General features: G+C 43.6%; 1 protein-coding gene across 3 annotated transcripts; it reads right to left on the bottom strand.

Annotated features, from left to right (window-relative positions):
* Window positions 1-1,114: 1,114 nt before the first annotated feature.
* Window positions 1,115-17,291, bottom strand: DYRK3 (dual specificity tyrosine phosphorylation regulated kinase 3). 3 transcript variants are annotated; one of them, XR_003794659.1, is made up of 6 exons: window positions 17,053-17,291; window positions 15,090-15,201; window positions 8,505-9,634; window positions 7,052-7,121; window positions 3,322-5,268; window positions 1,115-2,079 (listed from the first exon to the last, which is right to left on the bottom strand). XR_003794659.1 is itself a non-coding variant. In XM_029231053.1 (5 exons), the coding sequence occupies exons 1-5, from the start codon at window positions 17,127-17,129 to the stop codon at window positions 5,179-5,181; spliced, it is 1,479 nt and encodes a 492-aa protein (XP_029086886.1). In that variant the 5' UTR covers window positions 17,130-17,291; the 3' UTR covers window positions 1,115-5,178. The 3 variants fall into 3 exon arrangements, 2 of the variants coding, with proteins under 2 accessions (XP_029086886.1, XP_029086885.1); XM_029231053.1 differs by having other exon boundaries at window positions 1,115-5,268; XM_029231052.1 differs by lacking the exons at window positions 1,115-2,079; window positions 3,322-5,268; window positions 7,052-7,121 and having other exon boundaries at window positions 7,820-9,634.
* Between the last annotated feature and the right edge of the window lie 4,736 nt (window positions 17,292-22,027).

The raw sequence follows: 22,027 nt of genomic DNA, 5'->3' as shown, positions 1-22,027 counted from the left end.
AGGGCTGAGCAGCCTCTGTAAACAAGCAGGGCGCATTGCACCCAAACGCATGCTACAGAAAGGTCAAGATCAGCCCTCAGCATTGGCACCGTCTAGCCACAGTCAGTTCATGTGCCTCTGGGCGGATGCCTTCCCGGACATTGCAAGGCAAAGGACAACACACCTTGAGCTCTCATTGCCATTTCACTGCCTTTTCTAAGCTCTGATAAGCTTTTGCCTTAAATGGAACAAAAAACCATAGGAGTGTCCTGGCTTGGGGTGTACTAGATCATGGGGAAATCTGAACAGCTATGTTCTTTTAACTTCCCCCTGGCCTGTAGTTTCTCCAGCCGAAGTTAGTTTTTCTAACATGCAGCAGCTTCATGTGAGTTATGGGAAGGTCCTTTTCTAGCTTTAGGCCCTGCTCTCATAAAGCAGGAAGCCCATTCAAGAATCCAAGGGACAATTCAAGGGTGGCAGAAGGCAGTTCTTCCGTGTCCACTTAGCTCCTGTTGCCAGGGCAGGAAGGGCTCAGGGCCAATCAGAAGCAGGCAGCAGCTAAGGTGCCTGAGGGCCCCTAAGAACATTCTTTCCCTTTCCATTTGCTCAGTTCCCTTAAGCTTTACTTACCCACACACAAAAGCCCCCCGGAAACTTCCCAAATAAGCTGCATTCCTTAAACTGCTTGCCAGACCTCATCCTTAAGCTAAGCTTAGGCCCCAGGAGAGTAAACGTGATAACTCTCTCCTGATGGGAGAGCTGATTGTTAGGGCTCCGGGAAGCAGGCCATCCCTGAGTACTGCGCCTGTTTCCCAATCTCCCTTCTTTACGACAATGCCAGAGCTTATGGACAGGCGCTCTGGGGGACTAAAAGGATATTATAGGATGAATCTCTACAAGGCTGTTTCTCATTCCACTCCTTTTCTCATCCCAATATTTTCTTTTTCGAGCATTTTCTTTCTCTGTCATTGTCATCAAGTTAAGAGAGGCTGTACCTGCAGCACAGCCCTAAAAATTCAGTGATTGATAACTTGCCTACCACACTGGGAACATTTCAGAGTATAGCACTCAGGGCCTGCTGGGAAAGTTGTCAGCCTTGGTTTTGAAACAGTTATGAGATGCTGAAAAATTCTCAAAGCAATTTTTATTTTTTAAAAAACGAACAACCTAAAATTTAAAAAAAAACCAAAGAAACACTGACTCATCCATGCCAAACTGCGCTTTCCAGAGGAAGTGTGTCAGCAGATTCAAGTGAACAATGATAGAATCCCATGATCCCAAATGATTCAAACCTGATGCTTTAGAGGCTGACATCCTGAGCTGAAATAGCCACAGGTCACCATCTGGCCTGATTTAGGGGAGTCCTTTCTTTTTGGTTTATTTCTGTGGTAGCAGAAGAGGTGAGAATCTTTCGAGTCAACTGTCAGGCAGGCTTCTCCTGTCATAGAAAAAATTATGAGAGCTTGGGCTTCACTTAGTGGTTGCTGAGCTATATTAAGAATCATATCCTTTCTTTAAAGTCTAGACGATATATTTGTAGCTCTGGCTTATCTCAGGGGCTATGGCTCTCAGGGACCAGAGAGCTTTTAGTCCTTACATGGTTGGGTTCACTTAAAAACTTTTCTCGCTGAAATTAGCAGGCATAATTTGACAGACACTTGGAGAGGATTACCCCTAATCACATTCTGGTTGAAGGCCAGGTTTGGAAGTAAATTCTTTTAAAATCTTGGGCTTTAGGAAGCACAGCTTGAAGGTGAAAGTGGGACATGTTATGTTGAAAAGAGGATATGAAAAATATTATTAAAAACTGAGAGGCTGTTTCCTGGCAGAGGACAACTCTTCCTTGATTTGCTGATCCCTGGCCTTGTCTCTCTCTCCTTGTTTGGAAGACTCCAGGTTGTTCACGTTGTGGATGCCTGCAGTTGCTCTGTGCATATTTATAGGGCTGTACAGACTGGTCACCTCTGGCGAGACTGAAGAGACAGAGGAGAGCGTGTTCCGGCAGTTCTACCTGGTTCAAAGGATAAGCTCTTATCCTTAATTCTCAAAGGAGAAAAAGCATACAGACGCAGTCTGGAACAATCATTGTCACTCTTCCAACTTCCGTGTTCATGACATTGAATAATAGATGAAAGAGAAATAATCAAAAGTAAATGAGAAAGAGTTATCCATGATTCACTAAAGTAGTAGCAGTATTCTGTTAGGAAATCCCAGAACAATTTATCGGCTGCTACCTAAAATTTCGCATTTAACTTTAATTATGCCTAGTTAGGAATTCAGCAAAACAGAAAGTTTCAACATGACCAGCTGCTACAGATCCAGACTGTTTCACAGTTGAAATTTTTGTTTAATCTTTTGTTCAGTTTTTTGATCACGCGAGAAACCCCGTTCTTAACAGATTCAGTGTCATGAAAACTAAAATATAATGACATTAGCCAGCTAACCTGTCTGTCCCAATCCGCACCTTAAAACACCTAGGAATAAAGTATACTACTATGGTCATAAATTAATTTCATCTGGGAAAGGAGATGCGGGTTAGACTCTTTCCTTCTTCACAGAGCCCCTGGGAGACAGAAGCAGAATCTTTATATCATAGGTTATGGTTGCATTCTCCTTTTCATTATTATCAGTGTCAAAAACCGGACCAGAAGAAGGTGGCCTCACATAACCCTTCTCCAATTACCCTCTCTCAAAAAGAAGAGGTGGGAGATTGACTACACAGGTCAACTTGAAAGAAGACAAGAGGCGAGCACACTCCTGGTACATGGCTGGAAACGCACCCTCACCATCTACACATGCTCGGTAGCATCACAACCGATTGACTCAGAGCTTCATGATGAACGGGAGTGCCCGTTTGAAGCCGGCACTCTTAACACAAGGAGAAGTCGTGACGGCACATGATGGACAGATCAATCACCGTGAGGGTAGAAAGTGGGGTGGAGTCTAATAAAAGGAGCAGGTATTGGCTGCGTTAGCCAATTTTCCATGTTGAAGGAAAAACATGATTTTAGGAATGAGATAAAACAAACATTCCTACCCAGCTCTGTACTGTGTCAATAACAATTTGGAAACTCGGTTGATTTTGTAAATTTAAAAATCAATAAGAGGGGTGAGAAGAGTCCCTGCCTGGATGGCAGTTTGGAATGGAAAGAGCTTGGGAAGGTTGCAAGGAAAGCCAAATGGATCTGACTTAAATGCTTTTTTTTTTTTCAAGTAATTTTTAAAACACGTTTAAAAGTTCCACCTAGAATTGTATTTACATTTTCCTATAAATTAAAATAAAGTGAAAAACAGTGACCCCCGCTCCATCCTTTGCGTCCTGGCTTTTGTTTCTCACTTTACCGTTAGAAAAGTCGGGTCAGAGTTGTGTGGGTGTTGGGCGTTTAAGCTCCATTCTCCTGAATCAGGAGAAACATCTCAATGTTGTGATGCTCCAGAGGAAGCAGCTTGCCCAAGTCAGAGATGAAATATATTCAGAGTCAGGCGTCAAACCCAAGTCTCCTCACTATTTTATTCATTCCTGGGGCAAGGGGAGAATGACGGCTGTTAGCGTGTATTTCAGAATCCAGTTCTCAAACTTTGATGTGCACGTGAACCCCCTGGGAATCTTGTTAACTAACGGGCAGATTCTGATTGATAAGGTCTGGGATGGGGCCGGCACTCTGCATTTCCAGGAGATGCTAATGAGGCTGGTCTGGCCCACAGCCCACTCTGAGCAGCAAGAGAAGTCCACTGCCTGCTAGTGAAGACACTGAAGTGGACTGGCTAAAAGTCAGTCACAGCAAGTTTGGGTCAGGAAGAGCTGGGACCGTATCACCCACCCATCTCTGCATTCCCTGCTAAGCCCCTGTTGTGTGCTACACCTCACTGCTGACTCTTACTGAATTGGAGTGAACTTTGGGAAACACCCAAAGGACTGCTGACAAGCCATGTAGTAGCTGGCAAGGCTTTGGGAAGGCGGTGCTCACAGATCAGTCAAGGAAATACATTAGAACACGGTTTCTCCCATTTCTCAACTTAGAAACAGTGTATCTTTAAAAAACCTGAACATCATCTCCAGAAGTAAGACATGGAGAAGACACACGGAAGACAATTAGCAGACAGTTTCTGGCATTCTCTTGGAGCTGAGTGGTTAAAGATAAAACTAACTCATGCAGTAAGATTCAGTGACCTTTGTATTCTAGTGACAATGATAATAACAGGTGATATAAAGAAACCTGCCACCTCATTCCTAGAGCTCAATCAGAAACTTGGGACTTCACCCTCATTTCCTCTTCCAGATTTTGTCACCTTCAGAGATGTAAGGAAAACAAACACTTTTGGTTTCTACTGTCAATCTTCTCATTGGCTCCAAAAAATCTTGACCAAATAAAGTGATAATTTAATCAAGATGGGCGGGGCGTCAAACACTGACATTATAAAATTAAAATATCAGCAGCTATTCTTAGCTGACAAACAAGGCAGGCATAAATAATTCTATCTCCCCAAGATGCTCCTCAAATCTACCACCGAAAAAGAACTAACCGAGCCTCAGTTTTCTTATCTGGTTAATGGGGATAATAACTCCCATCCTGCAGAGGTAGCAAATGAGACAATGCTGCAGGTTCATTGCCTGGTATTTTGTGGGGTACCCATTTTCACAACTGAAAAATCCTTTCCCCCAAAAGTGGACAATGCAGGTGAGAATCCAGATGTATAATCGGTCCATGCTGAGGCATTATGAGGCTAGTCCAGTGAGAAGGGCAAGGAGGAAGGGGAATTGAGGATGCCAACGAGACACAATCATGGGATCCAGATTCAGAGGAACCAAGTGAGATGAGGAGGGAGTGATGATGGTGGTGGTGAAGGGTGGGGAAGGTGCTGGCTGCTGCTCCCAAGTGAGGGTGTTGCAAAGATGAATCAGCCCGGTCCCTGCCCTCTACCTACAAAAGCCATTCTACCCACACACTTCAGGGAACAACGCAACCCAGCCAAACTGCCCTCATCCCTTTGTCACGATAGTGGAAATGTTTCTGTCTGGAAGACTGGGCAGATCCTCCTGAATGCCCATATACCTTAGACCTCCTACTGAAGCCAAGATTTTCTGAATAGCTGACCCCTGGAGAAAGTTGCATTGATTTTGAGATTGGGAGCCTCATATCAAGTTTCCAAATAGCAATACAGAGTGTTCCTCATTCATGATGTTGCATACTACTTCATTTACTGTGATTCAACAAATGTAGTTCCAAGCCCCCCAAACCCACACCCAGGAACAAACCTTGGAGTACCTTTCTGCTCTCCAACTCCACACTGTAAAAAAAAAAAAAAAAAAAAAAAATCAATAAAAGAAGGTGGGACTTTCCTGGTGGCACAGTGGTTAAGACCCCACGCTCCCAATGCAGGGGGCCCAGGTTCGAGCCCTGATCAGCGAACTAGATCCCACATGCATGCTGCAACTAAGAATTCACATGCCACAACTAAGGAGCCCATGTGCCGCAACTAAGGAACGGGTGAGCCACAACTAAGAAGCCTGCAAGCCAAAACTAAGGAGACTGCCTGCCACAACTAAGGAGCCCACACGCTGCTACTAAGGATCCGGCGAGCCGCAACTAAGGAGCCCACGAGCTGCAACTAGGGAACCCGCCTGCCACAACTAAGACCCTGTGCAACCAAATAAATAAATAAATATTTTTTAAAAAAAGTCAACCAACTTGACCTGTTTAATTGAAATGGTAAAGTGGCTGAAGAACAATCCAGCAACTGTAAGACACAGCCTGAATCTCTGTACTAACTCTGATCCAGTTTGGTCATTCAGTGCTATGGCTGGGCAGGGATCCAAGCAAAAATCTGACAGTGGCTGGAAAAAGGGTGACAGCTTCTAAAAACTACAACTGTCCCTAAAGTTGAAACACACTCATAAACCTCCTCAAATCCATCTGGCACAAATGCCATGTTTTAGAGCAGCCCACTCTCCCCGAACTTGAACCGGCCTGCAGAAGACAGTCATGCCAACTTGAATGACTCTGCTCTGCGTCACCCTCTAGGTTGCCAAATTTAGGCATAAACACACCCATTCACCCTCCCAGAGCTTTCTAGAATTGGTACAATGTCATGGGTTGTCTATATCCTGTCGCTTGGCCCAGGTTCTGTAACCTCATGGTCCATTCACTACACAAAAACAGACCACATGCCAACCTCAGCCACAGGCTCCCTTCTCTCCCAAGTCACACACAATGCTGGCTGACCAAGGAGACATCTCACTGACAACACAAACATCGAAATCCTGCACGTGGCAGATGCGTCTGGGGTTGCAGTCCTTTCAACACAGTTTGCTTAAGAGAGCAGGTCTCCCACACAGATAACGACTGGAAAGGCCACCTCACCATATGCTCTGCCTAGATAAGGCAGGAGCCTTACACAACTTCTCTGTAAGTTAGAGCACTCAGCAGGAGTTAGGGGGCTGAAAGGAGTTGCATATGCCATTGCCTTCCCTAAACTAGGGGTAGGGGAAATAATTAAGGTTTTAAATAGTCCACTTGCTCAGTCCCCAGAAGTACCAGGACATCCCCCTTTTAAGAGGCTGAGGTCACAGTCTGAACCCTTCTCTGCCCTGTGGTCCTTGTGCCTGAGAGGCTGGGGCCATGCTCTGGACATTTGTTCTCACAGCCTGTGCTGTGAGGAATACTTTTGGTTAAGGCACAAGTCCCTTAAGTAACATGCCCATGGCATTTTCCTTCTTTTTGTGACTGTGCTGCCCAACAAAAACAGCCTCGTTCCGACCTTATGGAATCTGTAGAGACTAAATTCTATCATAAAAATGCAACTGGACAGTCCTGAGAACAGTGTTAGAGAAAGCAACAGTCTACTCTGAAGGACACACTGTCAGGACAGAGTTCAGGTGGACTCTTGTTTTGGAGGAGGGTGGAAGTAGAGGCACGGCAGGGGGAAGCAGTGAGTTAGTTACTGTCCCTTTCACCGTCCTTCTGAATAAGGCATCTGGCTAGCAAGTAGTTTTATCACCTGCCCTCACTGTTTAAATCTTAGCAGAGAAAAAGAGAGGACGTTGAAGTGAAGAAAAAATGAAATGGATTACCACCAGGTTCTGGATTTTCTTCTTATATCTGAAGCTCACTCCCAGTCTAGGGAATAGTCTTCGGTTTAAACTGAAAGTGAGAAAATTGTGGCACATTAAGGTGGCAGATAGCTGGAAAGAGGAGCGAAAGCAATGAAGCTGTAGTTAGGGTTATGTGATAGCAATCACTTTTATACGGAAAGAGTCCATGGAAATGCAGAACTGCAGTTTGCAGGCTGATTCTACCTTTAACGTTCTGGGGCCAAGAACTTCTTTATCTTCCTTAGAGATGGGAGGAGGGATGCATATGACTTGTTTTAAAGCCAGTACTTTGTGAAGTGGTAAGATGTCTGTAAAATGCTTTGAGTGCCCAGGAAACAAACCAGTGGCAAAATAATAATAAATAAAAATAGTAACGACAACATACAATAAAAACACCATGCATCACAGGATTGAAGGGCAGAGAAATGAGCCACTTGGAAGGCAGTGACGAGACTTTTCTAGGGGACCCACAGCTTCCCGGAGCTTCTCCCACCCCATACTCTGCTGTGAGCCCTTTCACCTAGCATGAGCCCACAGGACAGGCTGCTGGCGCCAGAGATCTAGCTTTGAGTCTCATCTATAACTACGGCCATGTCCCAAATTAACCCTCTGCAACAGATGCCAAGGGAGACTAGAAGTGAATGTTCAGGATATACTTTCTGGTACATCGTCTACCTTGAGAGAAAGGGATTTAAACCAACAGAATAATACACAGGTTGATGAACACCTGACGATAATAACAAAAGATGCACTGGCCTATAAAATGCCTTTTACTATGTATCCCAGGATGGACAATACAAGCTGGTTAGGTAATTAGCCCTTCAAGAGTTCTTTTACAGTCATATAAAAATGCTTTGCCTCGTTAAAAAAAGATATCTAGTCTACCAAAACCATATCCATGAATGGGCTTGGGTTTTTCTTCCATTTTCAGGTTTGCAAGATAATTAAAAATACCTACATATCATCTCTGAGCACACCAGCTGTCCATTAGCTAATCAGTTTTGGCAATACACTGCACAGAGGTATACCACCACTGGTTTCTGACATTAAGTTAGCTTTAAGCTTATTGGCTATTCCTACAACTGGAGGCAGCTTGGAACCCAGGCCCTGGAAAGCGTTTGCAGGATTTACCACCCTTTTGCCTGACACCTTTTCAATGGTGAGAGGTCTGGGCACAGACTTGCTAATCCAAGGGTGTCTTAGTGCTTGAGCTGGGGTCAGGCGGGCAGAGGGGTCCCAGTGAAGACACCTTTTCAAAAACTCTACGAATAAGTAATCATCACACCCCTTCAGTGCTGTCCCCCAGTCTTTGCTGCCTGGGGGACCCCGCTTCTTACCCCTCCGTGAACAACCTCCCACAAGCACAACCCTCCCATCTGCCTGAGTGGTCACAGAACAGTAGCGAGGTAGGCCCTTGGAGTTAATAAAGTACTTGGCACGTTTGGATTGCTCCAGGAGTTTTGGTGGTGGCATCCCTAGAAGCTCCATCATACAGGCCAGCTGGTCTCCTTCATCCTCTCCAGGGAAGAGAGGCTGTCCTGTTAAAAGTTCTGCAAGGATGCAGCCAAAACTCCATATGTCAATGGGCGTGCTGTAGCGGCTTCCTAAGATGATCTCTGGAGCTCTGTAGAACCGAGACTGGATATATGTGTAAAGCTTCTGGTACTCAAAACAGCTGGACCCAAAGTCAATGACCTTAGTCGCACTGCGCCCATGGTGTTTCAGGAGAATGTTTTCTGGCTTCAGGTCACAGTGAATGATCTTGTTTTTGTGGAGAGCATCCAAGGATTGCAAGATGGATTGAGCAAACTTGCGAACCAACTGGATGCTAAAACCCTGGAACTTGTTTTTTTTAATGAGCTCATAAAGGTCTATGCTCAGCAACTCAAAGGCCATGCAAACATGGTTCCGGAACGTGAAACTTTCCAGCATATGAATGACGTTCATGCTACCGGTTTTATCCTGCTTTTTAAGATGCTCCAAAATCCGGATCTCCTCGGCTGCTTGGCGATGGAAGCGCTTTTCATTGCGTACCATCTTCAGGGCCACGTACTGTCGAAGTTTGTGATCATAGACCCGGGCTACCTGCCCAAAACTGCCCTTGCCAATAATTTTCAGCACCTCGTATCGATAAGCTAGATGGTCTCGAGGCACGTGAATATAGGCCCCATCTGCATCATCATAACCCCCATTATTGGGACCACCGATAACTCCATGTCTTTTTTTGGCATTTGGACCCACAAAGTAAATTTCTGGATAATTGATGATTTCCAGCTTCTCATAAGCAGTGAGGTGGTGTTTATATTGCTTCAGCGCTTGTTCTGGAGTCAGAGGCAACACTTTGGGTGCTTTGGATGAACTGCTGGATTTTACTGTATTCAAACTATCTGAACTTTTACCCTGAGAAACCGTAGGAGAGCATTTTTCAGAGTCGTTGACGCCATCTGACTGAAAAGTATCAGATCTTCTGTTGCCAAATTCTTGAAATAGTTGTTCTACCTTCATCTCACCTCCATTCAGAAAGCGCTGAGTAGGATCTCTTGTTAAATGCTCAGTGGTGATCTACGGCAAAGAGAAGTGAATCCATGTTAGAGTCACTAAAAACGGTGGAAGAATGAAAGAATCGTCCCCCTGACTGAACAAAACAACAAAATATGCCAGTTGTGTAGTTAAAAGACCCAAAAGTGAGATAAGAAAAGCAGGAGTCTCTAGAAACTCGTGTTGTGTTAATCCTTAGGTTCCCTGACTGCTATGGCCACCCCAACCCCGCTACATAGGCCTCCCTCTTCCACTTAGAACTACTCCAAGCCCGTACTAACTATGGCTCCACTCACATCTTAACTGCAGCTTTTCGAGTCTACCACGTAATCTGGCACTTGTTATATATATACTGTCCTATATTGTTTACAAACTGTTTCAAGTATCTTCCCAAATCTTAAGGGCATGTACCAGGAGCAAATTAATACATATTAAAGTATTCTGTAAATGATAAAGGGACAGAGGCAGGAAGTGACCCCCAGGTCTTCTGAATCTTGGTCCAGAACATTAACATAACCTGGTACCAGGTTCTCCTAGTGCCTGTACTATCCTCCAGTAGGGCTGAACGTTGACCTTGGCCTGGAATCAACCAAGGCTCATCATCTACTCCTGGGTCCCCAAATAAATGATCACATCTTTCTAACACAGTTCATTGAATCACAAAATTTCTAATCCAGCTCTCTGGAGATCACCAAGGCCAACTCTTTATGTATCTGATGAATAGCAGTGAGAATCTAAGGCCCCAGGGTGCTTCTTGTAAAACTCTCCTAAAGACAAAGAGTCTCCTTTCTCTCTCCCTCCCTTGCTCATAGACACATACACTAGTCTCCCTCAACAAAAGCCTACGTGACAAAGGCATACAACTCTTTTTACTTGATTTGGCATCACCTTTTCCTGCAAGGAACAATAACCCACAGAAGAAAACTCTACTTATTAAATACCTCTGAAATGAAATACAATTCTTTGAAACTCGATGGAGGGAAAGACAACGAAAAAGCCAAACACTAAAAAAAATACTAAGAAAAATATAAGAATGTGCTAGAAGGAAAGAAGAAAAAAAGTGCTAAATCTGTTGTTTAAAAAAAAAAGGCCGGCTGGGCTTCCCTGGTGGCGCAGTGGTTGAGAGCCTGCCTGCCGATGCAGGGGACACGGGTTCGTGCCCCGGTCTGGGAAGATCCCTCATGCCGCGGAGCGGCTGGGCCCGTGAGTCATGGCCGCTGAGCCTGCGCGTCCGGAGCCTGTGCTCCACAACGGGAGAGGCCACAACGGTGAGAGGCCCGCGTACCACTAAAAAAAAAAAAAGTCTGGGATACTTCAAAGAACAACTATTTTTCTTAACAGACCCTGAATAACTGTACCCCTGATCTGTATGATTGAGAGCCTCTATGATCAGGGATAGATAATTCCAGAGAAGCTCTGAGCTATATTTATGATCTCTTAAAATGTAACACAAATTATAAGGTAATGATTCAAAGTGGCCAACCATTTAAAAAGGAGAATTTTAATATAACCTAAGCAAACAACACCTGACCCATTTATAAAAATATAAAAGATGAAAACATAAAAAACAAAAAAGGGATGAAAAAAAATTAAGTGTTGGCATACTTTAGACAGCCCCTAATTTAGTTATAAAAGCACGACATTAGTTCCTGCCTGCTTCTTTTAGGTCATTTAATCAATTTAAACATTTATATAGTACTACCGTTACAAAAATGAGGCACTGCACCATCTTACGTATAAGCAAAGCAGCCAGTACGATGGTAGCCATACTTTGGCATTGAGTTTCTAAATAAAGAGGCAAGATACGGACCAGGAGAGATCTCTGATACCAAAATAGAGAACTATCATTAGTCAAGAAAATAAAATAGGCTTGCAGACAGAACCTAAATACCTTGCTAAAATGTAAATATAATGCAACATTTTTTTTATCAGCAATGAAGTCAAATAACCATTCCTGTTTTTAGGGATGAAAAAAAAAAGGTCTCATCCATCCATCTAACATTCACATGAGCACTAATTGTTCACAATTATAAAAGTGCCAGAAAACAGGTTACCTCAAGGCACTACAATCTATTAGGAGATAGGTTTGGCTGAACTAGGGAATTATAATTATTTGGTTTTAGGTAGATTTACATAACAAAACCAAATATTTGCATGCATCTAAACCAGTTTTCCTTAAATTTTTACTACCTAACCTAAATGCATCTAAATATTTACTGCTAAAGTCCTGGGGACACATTCTGAAGAAATGTGAAGTCAGAAGGCCTAGGTTGGGGTCCTGGCTACACTGCTCCAAAACTGTAGGTCCCAGGGTAGGCTTAACCTTTAGCCCAGTTTCTTAGCCTCAATTTCTTTATCTTTAAAATGTGGATAATAATACCTCCTTGCAGGATGTTGTGTGAATCAAAGTATAATTAATAATATATGTGAAAGACCCTCAGAAACTATAAAACATGTTAAAAACACTGGTAACAATTAGGCAAAATTCTCAGTATATTGTTTAAACTCCAATACACCCTCCCTTTCCCCTTTTAGCTTAGCTTTTCTCTCTGTGGTACCTTCCTCTGCAGCTCCAGACTCCCTCCACCAGACATCTGGCATTAACTATGCCTTCTGCTCCATGAAGGCCTGCACAATCAGCCCTCCCTTAGGATGCATGGAAACACCTCACCCACTTTCTCCCCCACATAAAACCTCCTTTCAACTTGCCATGCAATTTAATGGGTTATCTCTCCAGAGATATTTGTCCTTTAACAAGCTCAATGCCTTAACCCAAGGGAATGACTCTCTAGGACCCGCAGTCATCAACGACAAGCTGGTAGGAAAGGTATTTGTGGTCCAGGGTCCACCCCTGGGTATTTCACCTACTCTGCCTACATGTAAGGCTGTGCTGGCTCTGGAGGTATTCATTTCTGTTTGTGATAAAGAGAGGGTCTCAGGTACAGAATGTTAATAAGAACAGAAATTTAATTTCCACAGAACTATTACAATAAGATTAAGGATGCCATTTGGATTTCCTGACTCATGGTTTTTCCTTAAAGTGAGCCTAAATCTCTCTCTCTGCAAATTAAGTCTTATTTTGCCCTCTGGAACTACACAGGAGTGTCCAAATTTCCACGTTAAAGCCCTTCAGATGCCTAACAGGGGCTGTCCTGCCTTCACCACTTTTTCTCTAGGCTCATCATACCCATCACATCCTCCACCTCACACAGCCTGGGTCAGGCTGCCTTACTATATCCTATTCACGTTCTCAACACGTTATGGGCTGCACGTTATGTCTCTCTGCAAGTGTGGCTCCCAGAACAGAACAGAACAAGACACTTCAGGTCTAGTCCTCTGTGGACTGTCAAGGTTTGAACCTCCAATGAATCTGAAGAATTCCAGAAAGGAATTTTTCCACACAGGGAGGGGGTTCTCGCCTTAGCTTTCTTTCCTTTCCTGTAATAACTCAAATACTGGTCTGAATCAATTATGTATCAAGTCTGCTGTGCTATAAATAAAATCTTCCTTCCATTGTTCTAGGAGAATCTACAATTTTCACACATGTTAAAGTAGTTACAAAACACTATATATTTCTAGTCTAGGGTTATAATCACAATAACTGACCAATGTCTGCAATCGACTTCAAATATTTTAACTATGTAATTATATCCAGAGAGACAAATGATGCCAGATTAATCATGTTTTATTTAAGAATGCTTCATATACATTTTTAATTTGGAGCACTCTTTTTTTTTTTTAACACCCCTGTATTGGAGTATAATTGCTTTACAAGAGTGTGTTAGTTTCTGCTTTATAACAAAGTGAATCAGCTATACATATACATATATCCCCATATCTCCTCCCTCTTGCGTCTCCCATCCTCCCTATCCCACCCCTCTAGGTGGTCACAAAGCACCGAGCTGATCAATTTGGAGCACTCTTGACATTTCAAATAGAATCTTCAACTGTGTTAATCAAGTCTTAAAGATCTTGCTGAGAAATTCAGAAAAGGAATATCCTTCTCATCCAGATATAGAACACCACCCTCTCCCTCGCTCTCCACCCTAAATCTCTGCAACACAAAGCTAACCCAATAAAAGCCTATGAGCAGATGCTTTATAGTTTACAACAAGAATGTAAGGGCATCTTGGATAAACAATGAAGCCAAAGGACTCTGTGAAATGAGCAATAGCGTCTCGCAATGGAGTCATGGCATAATGAACTATAAGTGTTACTAAGAGGTCAAAAGCACTTTTTTCAGCAAAATTTGCAAAGACACCATTGGTTTAGAATCTAAAATCTTGTGTTTTGCAAGCTGTGTTACTCTGAATACCATACAGTAAAAAAATTCATTTTGATCCTGAAACATAGAATTTAATTGCCCTACTATATGGTGATTAGCACTGGCCAACTCTGAAGTAAAGTTAAAATGGACTTTAAGTCACATGATGACCGACTGTAAAAGTTTCCCAGAGAGATGCGCTAATTGTCAGCAAGTAACCACGAAATCTGATAGTCAGCACAAGGAGTATATAGGTGGCTCTGGAGCTCTTAGAGGTTTTTACATATTAAAAAAAATAAGCTTGTGGAGAATGGAAACTTACTGCACTTCAGAAAGGAGATTAAAAATAGGGTGACCAGCCTTCCAAATATACGTAGCCCGTATTTTGTAATATTATTAGCCTTGAAAGTAGTGAAGGGGTTGATTTTCAATGGCAAAAGCTGACAAACGGTTGGGAAGGACTATGAAAAATGCAAGCAGTTTTTTACATAGAAATAATTTTAGGTCTTAAACAGAAATATGAAGGAGACTTATTGATAAATTAGTCTACTCAATTATTCAGTTTGTTCATTGATGATACATGCAGCAAATTTTAAAGTCACAGGAGAGATTCTCCCTATCATGGAACTTGTCCAAACCCTGCTCTCCCTACCACTCCATGAGTGCCGAGGGAATGGGAATTAATTTATTCTCTTAAACGTAAAACGGTGTCAAAAGCTAAATGTCTGCAAGCTCCAAAATGATTAAATGCATCGAAACCAAAATGTATTGTTCAAGTTCTATTTATGATCTATAAAATGGTTCTCTTAAGCATACTAATAAGCTAGGACTGCATTTCTACCGTGCAGAGAAAATCTGCAGATCTGTAAGTTCAGAGGTATTTTCTGTTTCTTGTTCTTGTTAAAATGAGCCATCATAATATACTGTACATATCATTCTATTAAAAAAATAACCACTATCTAGATAAAAGTAGCATGTTGTTTTTTTCCCTATTTACCCCAGTAACTGAAAGGAATAGGTGGGCTCCAAATCAAAATCATTCTGAAAAGCTGAACTTGGACCACAGAAATTGTTATTTCAAAGTCAAGAGAAACCAAAAGTGAATAAAAAAGAGCCTGGGTTACCAGTGAGATGTAACTGTACCTTGACCATTCAAAGTAGCACTTCCTCCTTTCCAGGCCCATTAGAGCTCAAAGAATTACTTCATTTACTTACATTTAGTCTTCTGGGTAGAGGTGGTTCAGAAGGATTGCAGAGTGCATTTGAACAGGGTGGGCATTTGGTTTCATCTATCATCACGAAGGTATCATAGACACCATCACCCAATCTAGTTGAAAGGATTACAGATAAAATCTGTCAGTAACTGAAGTATATAAATTTGTATTTCCAAGATACCCTGTGTCTTAACTGCTTCATATCTGCTACAAAGAATAATTAAGACAAACAAATGTCCTGCATTTTGGCACTGAATACACACCACAGGGGTATTTGGCAGAGGAAGAGAGGAAACCCAACTTTTCCTCCTTTTTTTATTTTTAAAGAAAGGACAGCATCTCTAGGTTTATATTTTGAAATCGTTAACATAAGTCTTACTTTCTGAATGTTGTTAACAATAGGGGCTATCAAAAGAATCTCATTTAACTTACTACTTGAAAACGAAGGCTAGTTGAAATTCGAAGCCTAAAAGCTAACCAGAACAAACAAACAAGACAGAGAACTGTATTTTCAAGTCGGAGACTTGGATTCTAATCTCAGCTCTACCACTGGCTACTCTACCTTCCTCTCTGAGCCGTTGGCCACATGTTGTAAAGGGAAGAGTAGTTCCAGTCTACGCACTTCTGGGTCTCACAAGCAAGAAATAAAAGGCCTTCTTAGGGCTGTTTTCTCTTTATTTATTTACTTTCCTACTTAACATCTATCTAACTTGTAGAAAAATACAGTGAATTCTACAGCAAATACTATAGGGATTCTCTAAATTACAAAATGTACTGGATTCCACATCTTTACCCACTTAATTTTCTGGTGGATGGTGGAAGCTAAATGCCAAATGATCATTTCTCTGCTCTTTAACACTGTGCCTCCACCGCTGTAAGGGAACACAAAAGACGGAGAGGATTTATTTAATCCACAAGATGGCTCTGAATAATGTATTTCATCTGCCACCAAGAACACGGATTTCCCAGTAACACACATCAGCATTTCATTGTATCATTTTTACATGATAGACTATGAATACAATGTTAATGAGCCAGCTGCAAGGGAAGAATTTTTTTTAATCTTTAAAACTATGCTGAAATATTTTAGTGGCTTATAAAAACTGTTTTGTCAAATTAGTTCTAGAGTTTTCTTAATCGATGTGTTATAGGAATACAAAGAGAAAAAAAACGAAAAACAAAAACCAAACAGAAAATCCACTACAAATATTTTCGGAATGTTCTTTCTAAAAAACATGCTTACATTCTGATAAAATTATACCTTTAACGGGAACTGCTTCATTGACAAGAGCCAAAAATTCTGGATGTGACTGGTTCTTTGCCAACAGCATGAATAAAACAAACAAAATGGGACAGACGTCCACATTTACAGAGAAAAAGACCAACTGAAGACCTACAAGATTTCCTATAAATAGCCAAAGAAAATTACCCAAAGGTAGTCTCCATGCAAATGAAGTGGGCAGGTGGTCCCTACTCTCCATTAAGGTGTAAAATACAATGCAAGGTGAAGAATCTCTCAAAACATGATCCACAGAAAGCCCTACTCAGCAGAGCCCCTCACGGCAAAGCCCTTGGTTATCTGCTCTGAGCAACAGGGCTTATTTGAAAAGGTATTGCTCCCTGTATCCCCCAGTTTGCTAAAAAGCCCCACAAAAAATCCCAGCTTCTCAGAGCTCCTTACGATATACCCCCGATCTAGGACTTCAGAAATAATCCCCAGGGTGGGAATTCTTCTTTCCCTAACTCCGCTCTGGCCCACTCCCGCGCTGGGCTGGGGGCAGGGGAGCTGATGGAGAGGAAAAGGGTGGGCCAGTCCCAGGGAGGGAGTCAGACCCCTTCCCTCGTCCTTCCTGCTTGGGGGCTCGCTCAACCTCCAGTCCAGTCCATCCACGCCCCCCGACCTCGCCTGCCAGTTTCAGGGGCTCACTCGGGCGCCCCAGACCGTTATCCCCCGGCGCCGTTACCTCCGCTGCTGGGGCGGGAGTCCGGCTCCTGGCGGCCCCGCATCCTTCCGCCCGGGCCCGCGAGCTGTGCCTCCCATCCGTCAGCTCGGGACCCCCCGGAGGGAGGGGCGGCGGTCGGACGGTCAGGCGAGCAGCGTCCACCTGCGCTGGGGCGGCTGCCTCCCGGGCCGCGACGTTTCCTCGGTTAACACTCTCTTGCACACACTGCAGCTCCGCGCGCCGTCGCTCGGGACTGGCTGGGGTCGAGAACAGCCAGAGGCGCAGCAGGGGCGGGAAGGGGAGTGGTGTGGTCGCCTAGCAACCGCGGCACGCCCCGGGAAACGCCTCTGCGCAACTACGCGGACACGCACAGGGGCGGGGCCGAGGCCTCTCCCCACTGAGCGGCGCGTGTCTCGGAAGCTCTAGCTGGCTCCGGAAGGTGGGAGGCGGGAGGCTCGGAACCCGCCGCCTGAGGATCTCTGGTCGCTGGCTGAGGCCTGAGGGCCGCGGCTGGGGAGGGAGAAAGGCCCTGACGGAGGGTTTGTGAAATAGCAGCCCCCGATTTCTGCCTCAGAAGTGGCAGCCGGCACCTCACGGTCAGCTATCTCTTAGCAAGTTGCAGCCTAGAATTCTAAAACCTCCCTTGAATATGAATAAAATAAGAACGAAAGACATGAGTAATTTCTCAGACTTCACTGAGGGGCGTCCCTCCGGAGGGTAATGAGTTAACAAAGGAAACCAATAGTAATGAACCCATTTGTGACACCACCGGCGCCACGAATATTTTCATTTAACCTCGGTAACCATACTAGATGACATCCCTCTTTTATATAGATTTAACTAGGATCCGGAATTTAAGCTGAGGTATGTCTGACTCCCCTGCAATGGGATGCCACGGATGGTAGGGCTCAGAGCCATTTTAAGGATGAGGAAACTGAGGCCAGAGGAGATCATGTGGTTGGCGAAGCCTGAACTAAATGTCTCCAAATTCCCAGCTTTCGTCCTGCTGCACCAGACCCCCTGGAAAGAAGGCTCTTCCTGTCTTTTTCCTTGGAATGGGTGGGGTTTTTCCCTTTACTTTTCTGAAAAGTTAAGATGCCTCGGCAACACCAAGGTTAAGCGGTTTTGGATAGTTGGAACGAAAGTGAAAGGGAAGGAGGTTAAAACAGAAGAACACAAGTGTTGTTTTCTTGAGCGTAACAGCCAGTCGGATTATCTCAACCTACAAAACACGAGGCAGGCTGTCTGACCCTCGAGGAGAGAACTAAACGTTATGGACATGCCGAACACGGGCGCCACCTGGTGGGACTTGGGGACTCATTGCATAGTCCATAAACCTGCAAATTTCCATCCAAGGCTCATTTCCGTGTGACTAAAAGTCATAGTCCCTGTTCTCATGGCTTTAGTAAAAAGGCCCTTAAAATCCAAAGGCACTTCACTTTATAAATTAACAATGTGTCAGTTTGGGGAACTTTACTCTTTGCAATCAATGTTTTCTTTAGCCTATGATAAAAATATAAATTCAAAGATTTTCTTCCATGATGATTTAAAATTTTTTTCTAATCTTATGAATAAGCTTTTTTTTCCTAACCTCGCCCAGCCCCTCCCTCCACCCTTCCCCAACCAGAACAATCCTGCTTTCATGTGGGTTTGTACTTAGACTCCTATGGAATATTTTGTTTGAAGGAAGAGTTCCATGGCAGCGAAAGGTTTGGACTAGATTGTTGCTGAGGTCCTTTCCAGCTCTAAGGTTGCAAAATTGTATTAAATAATCATTGTTCTTAGTACTTATGTGGACCCCTCAGACCACTTTACTGCGCTAAACGTTTCAATAGGACTTGCCCCCCCCCCCAAGTTTTCTTACCTCCTTCTGAATCACTGCTCTCTCCAAGTCTGTTTTAAGACATAGCTTTGTAAGCCACCTTGAAGCATTCTGCTCCCCTTCCTGCCCCTGAGGTGGGAAGCACAGAGGCCTCCTTTGTCTTTAGGCTATTGATCCCAAGGTCACGGGAGGGAGGATTACACGAGGGTGCTGGCACTTCAGGAGTCTCCGACCTTAGTGACCCAAGTAATTTCTTCAAAGAGCCCCTGTTTCATAACAGTGTGGCTGGATTAAAGCCCAGTGAGGGATCTAGCAGGAGCCTCCACACCCCAGCTGAACTGCTGCCCTGTGCTCTCCAGCTCCTGAGCAGCTTCTACATCATTTACGCCTTTTCTTCCCTTCCTGTTACCAAAAAGCAAGGTTTGCCTCTTGGTGGGTGTTGAGCCAAAAGACGCAACAAAGTCAAAGAGTGAGAGAAGGAAGGATTTATTACTTGCAGCAAGTAAGGAGAACCCTGGGGATCTTTCCCAAAGCAGTGTCTCCCAGAACTGTAAAACTGGAGAAGTGTGGGGGTGTTTTGGTTTTTGGTTTTGTTTTTTTTTGCGTTACGCGGGCCTCTCACTGTTGCGGCCTCTCCCGCTGCGGAGCACAGGCTCCGGACGCGCAGGCTCAGCGGTTATGGCTCACATGGCTCACGAGACCAGCCGCTCCGCGGCATGTGGGATCTTCCCGGACCGGGGCGCGAACCCACATCCCCTTCATCGGCAGGCGGACTCTCAACCACTGCGCCACCAGGGAAGCCCAAAACTGAAGAGCTTTTAAGCATATTCATGAAAGGGCTTGGGTGGTTGACAGAGTTCAAGCTTCAGTTGATTGAAGTCATGAAGGTCATAAAACGTCAACATCATTATCCCTTAGGTTCCAGTTGATCTGGTAGCTGAGCCCTCCAGGCTAATCTTTGCCATTGAAGGAGAACTGGGACTCTTTAGAACATCTCTTGCCTAATAACAGGCAATGTTTCTGCATTCTTTTCTTCCCTTAAGATCATTAATTACTGAGACCTGTTCAAGGGCAAGCATTGTGGCCAGGCTTAGATAACAGAGTGGCTTCTGTCAAGAAAGCCATGCCTGGTTCTTTTTCTCCAAGGATCCCCTACCCTATCTGCTTATGCTCCCTAGCCCCACTCAAGAGTAGTTCAAAATTTCCATTGTCTCTCTCAGTGCAGCTAAAGCCAGATTTACCTATCGTGGATTAGCCAAATATCATATAAGATACCTTCTTGCTTGTTGAAGCCAGTTCTAATACATCTGCAAAATAAGGAACCCCTAAAAAATGAACAAGAAAAATGGAACTATTCCAGGGTCTTCAAAAATCATCAGAACATTCAGAATTCGATTATAACAGTTTCAAATGTATAGATTAAGAAAATATTCCAATGGCCACATGCAACTGGAATTTTGTGATGAAACACCTGTTGGTTGGTTAAGTTTAAATTCTTTTCTATAACTGTAAATTATTCTTTGCAGCATGATGTGCCATAATGCATAGTATACCATATTAATCACAAAATTGGAATGCATTTAAAAAAATCATTTAGAGAGAACCTATGAAACTCACCATTTTCCCCAAGCTATGTCGACCTCAAGTTCACCTGAGCTCCAGAAACATGTATAGCTATTTTCAGAAACAGAGATTTAACTCACTGAAACACTAAAACCATGTCATTTTTCCGAAGTTTCAGAAAGCTGTCACTCTTCTGAACCTCATGGACTTCTGTTACCAAACTCAGGTTCAGCTGTTCACCACTCGAAAGCCCATACTTGAGAGGCAAGAGTTGGTTGGAAAGGAAAGGTTGCTTTATTCAGGAGGCTGGCAACCTGGGGAGAAGGCAGACTTGTGTCCAAAAACCAACTCCAGAGATTCTGCTGGACCATGAAAGTTTTTAAAAGGAGAATCATTTGGGGAGGGGGTCAGAGTCTTCATTATCTTCTACCTTGTACAGACTTCTGATTGGTTGGTGGTGAGGTAAGAGGGTGGTGTTCCCAGAATCTAGTGCTTAGCCTGAAGTTACCATCCTCCACCTGGGAGGGGGCCTTAGTTCCTGCAGAAGAACTCAAACATATATTGATATGTATATTCCTTGAAGAGGAACCAGGAACCTGCCCCATGCTGCTCTACTGTTTCTTGATTGCTCCTCCTTTCTTTCTGCAATCCCTCCCTCCCCTGATAAACAACTGTTTGAATCTGCCCTTTGGAACTCAGGAAAGGTCAAGGAGGCTGACTGAAGACTATTTCCTACAGATAAGAAACAGGGGACATGGAAAGGATTTATACCTTGGAGGGCCCTACAGGGTCCTGCAAGGTTTCACTTCCTGTACTTCTTCCCTCTCTCTCTCTTCCCCAAGCTTTGAAAGTTGTCCCATTAATGCTTCTGTATCTTGAAAACAACAACAACAAATAAAAGCCCTATGCTTCTTTCAATACTGTAGACACTTGATTCTATATCTCCTAAATCCTGAAGTTTGTCCTTATTAATCCCTAACCCCAGAAATATTTATCTTTTCCCAAAATATCTGTCACCTCTTCTCACTTACTCTTCCCAAGTCAACACGACCAGTTCCACCAACAGACCTGAGGGGCCATATGAAACTATGTTTCTGAAGTTTTAAAACCTAACCAGGACTCTTTCTAATATAATTACCATTTAAAAAAAATATATTTATTTATTTATTTTGGCTGCACTGGGTCTTAGCTGCGGCACGCAGGATCTTCGTTGAGGCATGTGGGATCTTTAGTTACGGCATGCAGACTTTTAGTTGCAGCATACATGCAGGATCTAGTTCCCTGACCGGGGATAGAAGCCGGCCCCCTGCATTGGGAGCGCAGAGTCTTACCCACTGGACCACTAGGGAAATCCCTAATTACCATTTATTAAGTCTATTATGTTCCAGGTACCATCAGAAGTGCTTTACATATATTTTCTCATTTAAAACTTATAACAGTCCTGTGAGATAGGTATTATCCATATTTTACAATTCAGAAAACATTCTCAAAGATTAACAACTTGTCCAAGTTCACCCAGCTGGTGTGTGGTGCCAACTAAAAATTGTCACTTGCCATCTGGCACCACAAAAATGAAGTCTCAAGCCACTGCAGTTGCTGACCTTCAACACA

This window comes from Monodon monoceros, unplaced genomic scaffold (genome assembly GCF_005190385.1).
Source record: "Monodon monoceros isolate NGI ecotype Baffin Bay Population unplaced genomic scaffold, NGI_Narwhal_1 Super_Scaffold_18, whole genome shotgun sequence".
In the NCBI taxonomy this organism is placed as follows: domain Eukaryota; kingdom Metazoa; phylum Chordata; class Mammalia; order Artiodactyla; family Monodontidae; genus Monodon; species Monodon monoceros.
The sequence above is the reverse complement of the archived record's forward strand: the minus strand, read 5'-3'. Positions and strand labels throughout refer to the sequence as shown.

What these genes read in the sequence shown, in the direction of transcription:
- DYRK3 (XM_029231052.1), bottom strand. Translation starts at nt 17,129, where the DNA reads ATGGGAGGCACAGCTCGCGGGCCCGGGCGGAAGGATGCGGGGCCGCCA. An exon ending in CTCCCGCCCCAGCAGCGGAG is followed by an intron (nt 15,202 to 17,052) that starts GTAACGGCGCCG and finishes CCTTTCAACTAG; the next exon opens with ATTGGGTGATGGTGTCTATG. An exon ending in CTCTACCCAGAAGACTAAAT is followed by an intron (nt 9,635 to 15,089) that starts GTAAGTAAATGA and finishes TCTTTGCCGTAG; the next exon opens with ATCACCACTGAGCATTTAAC.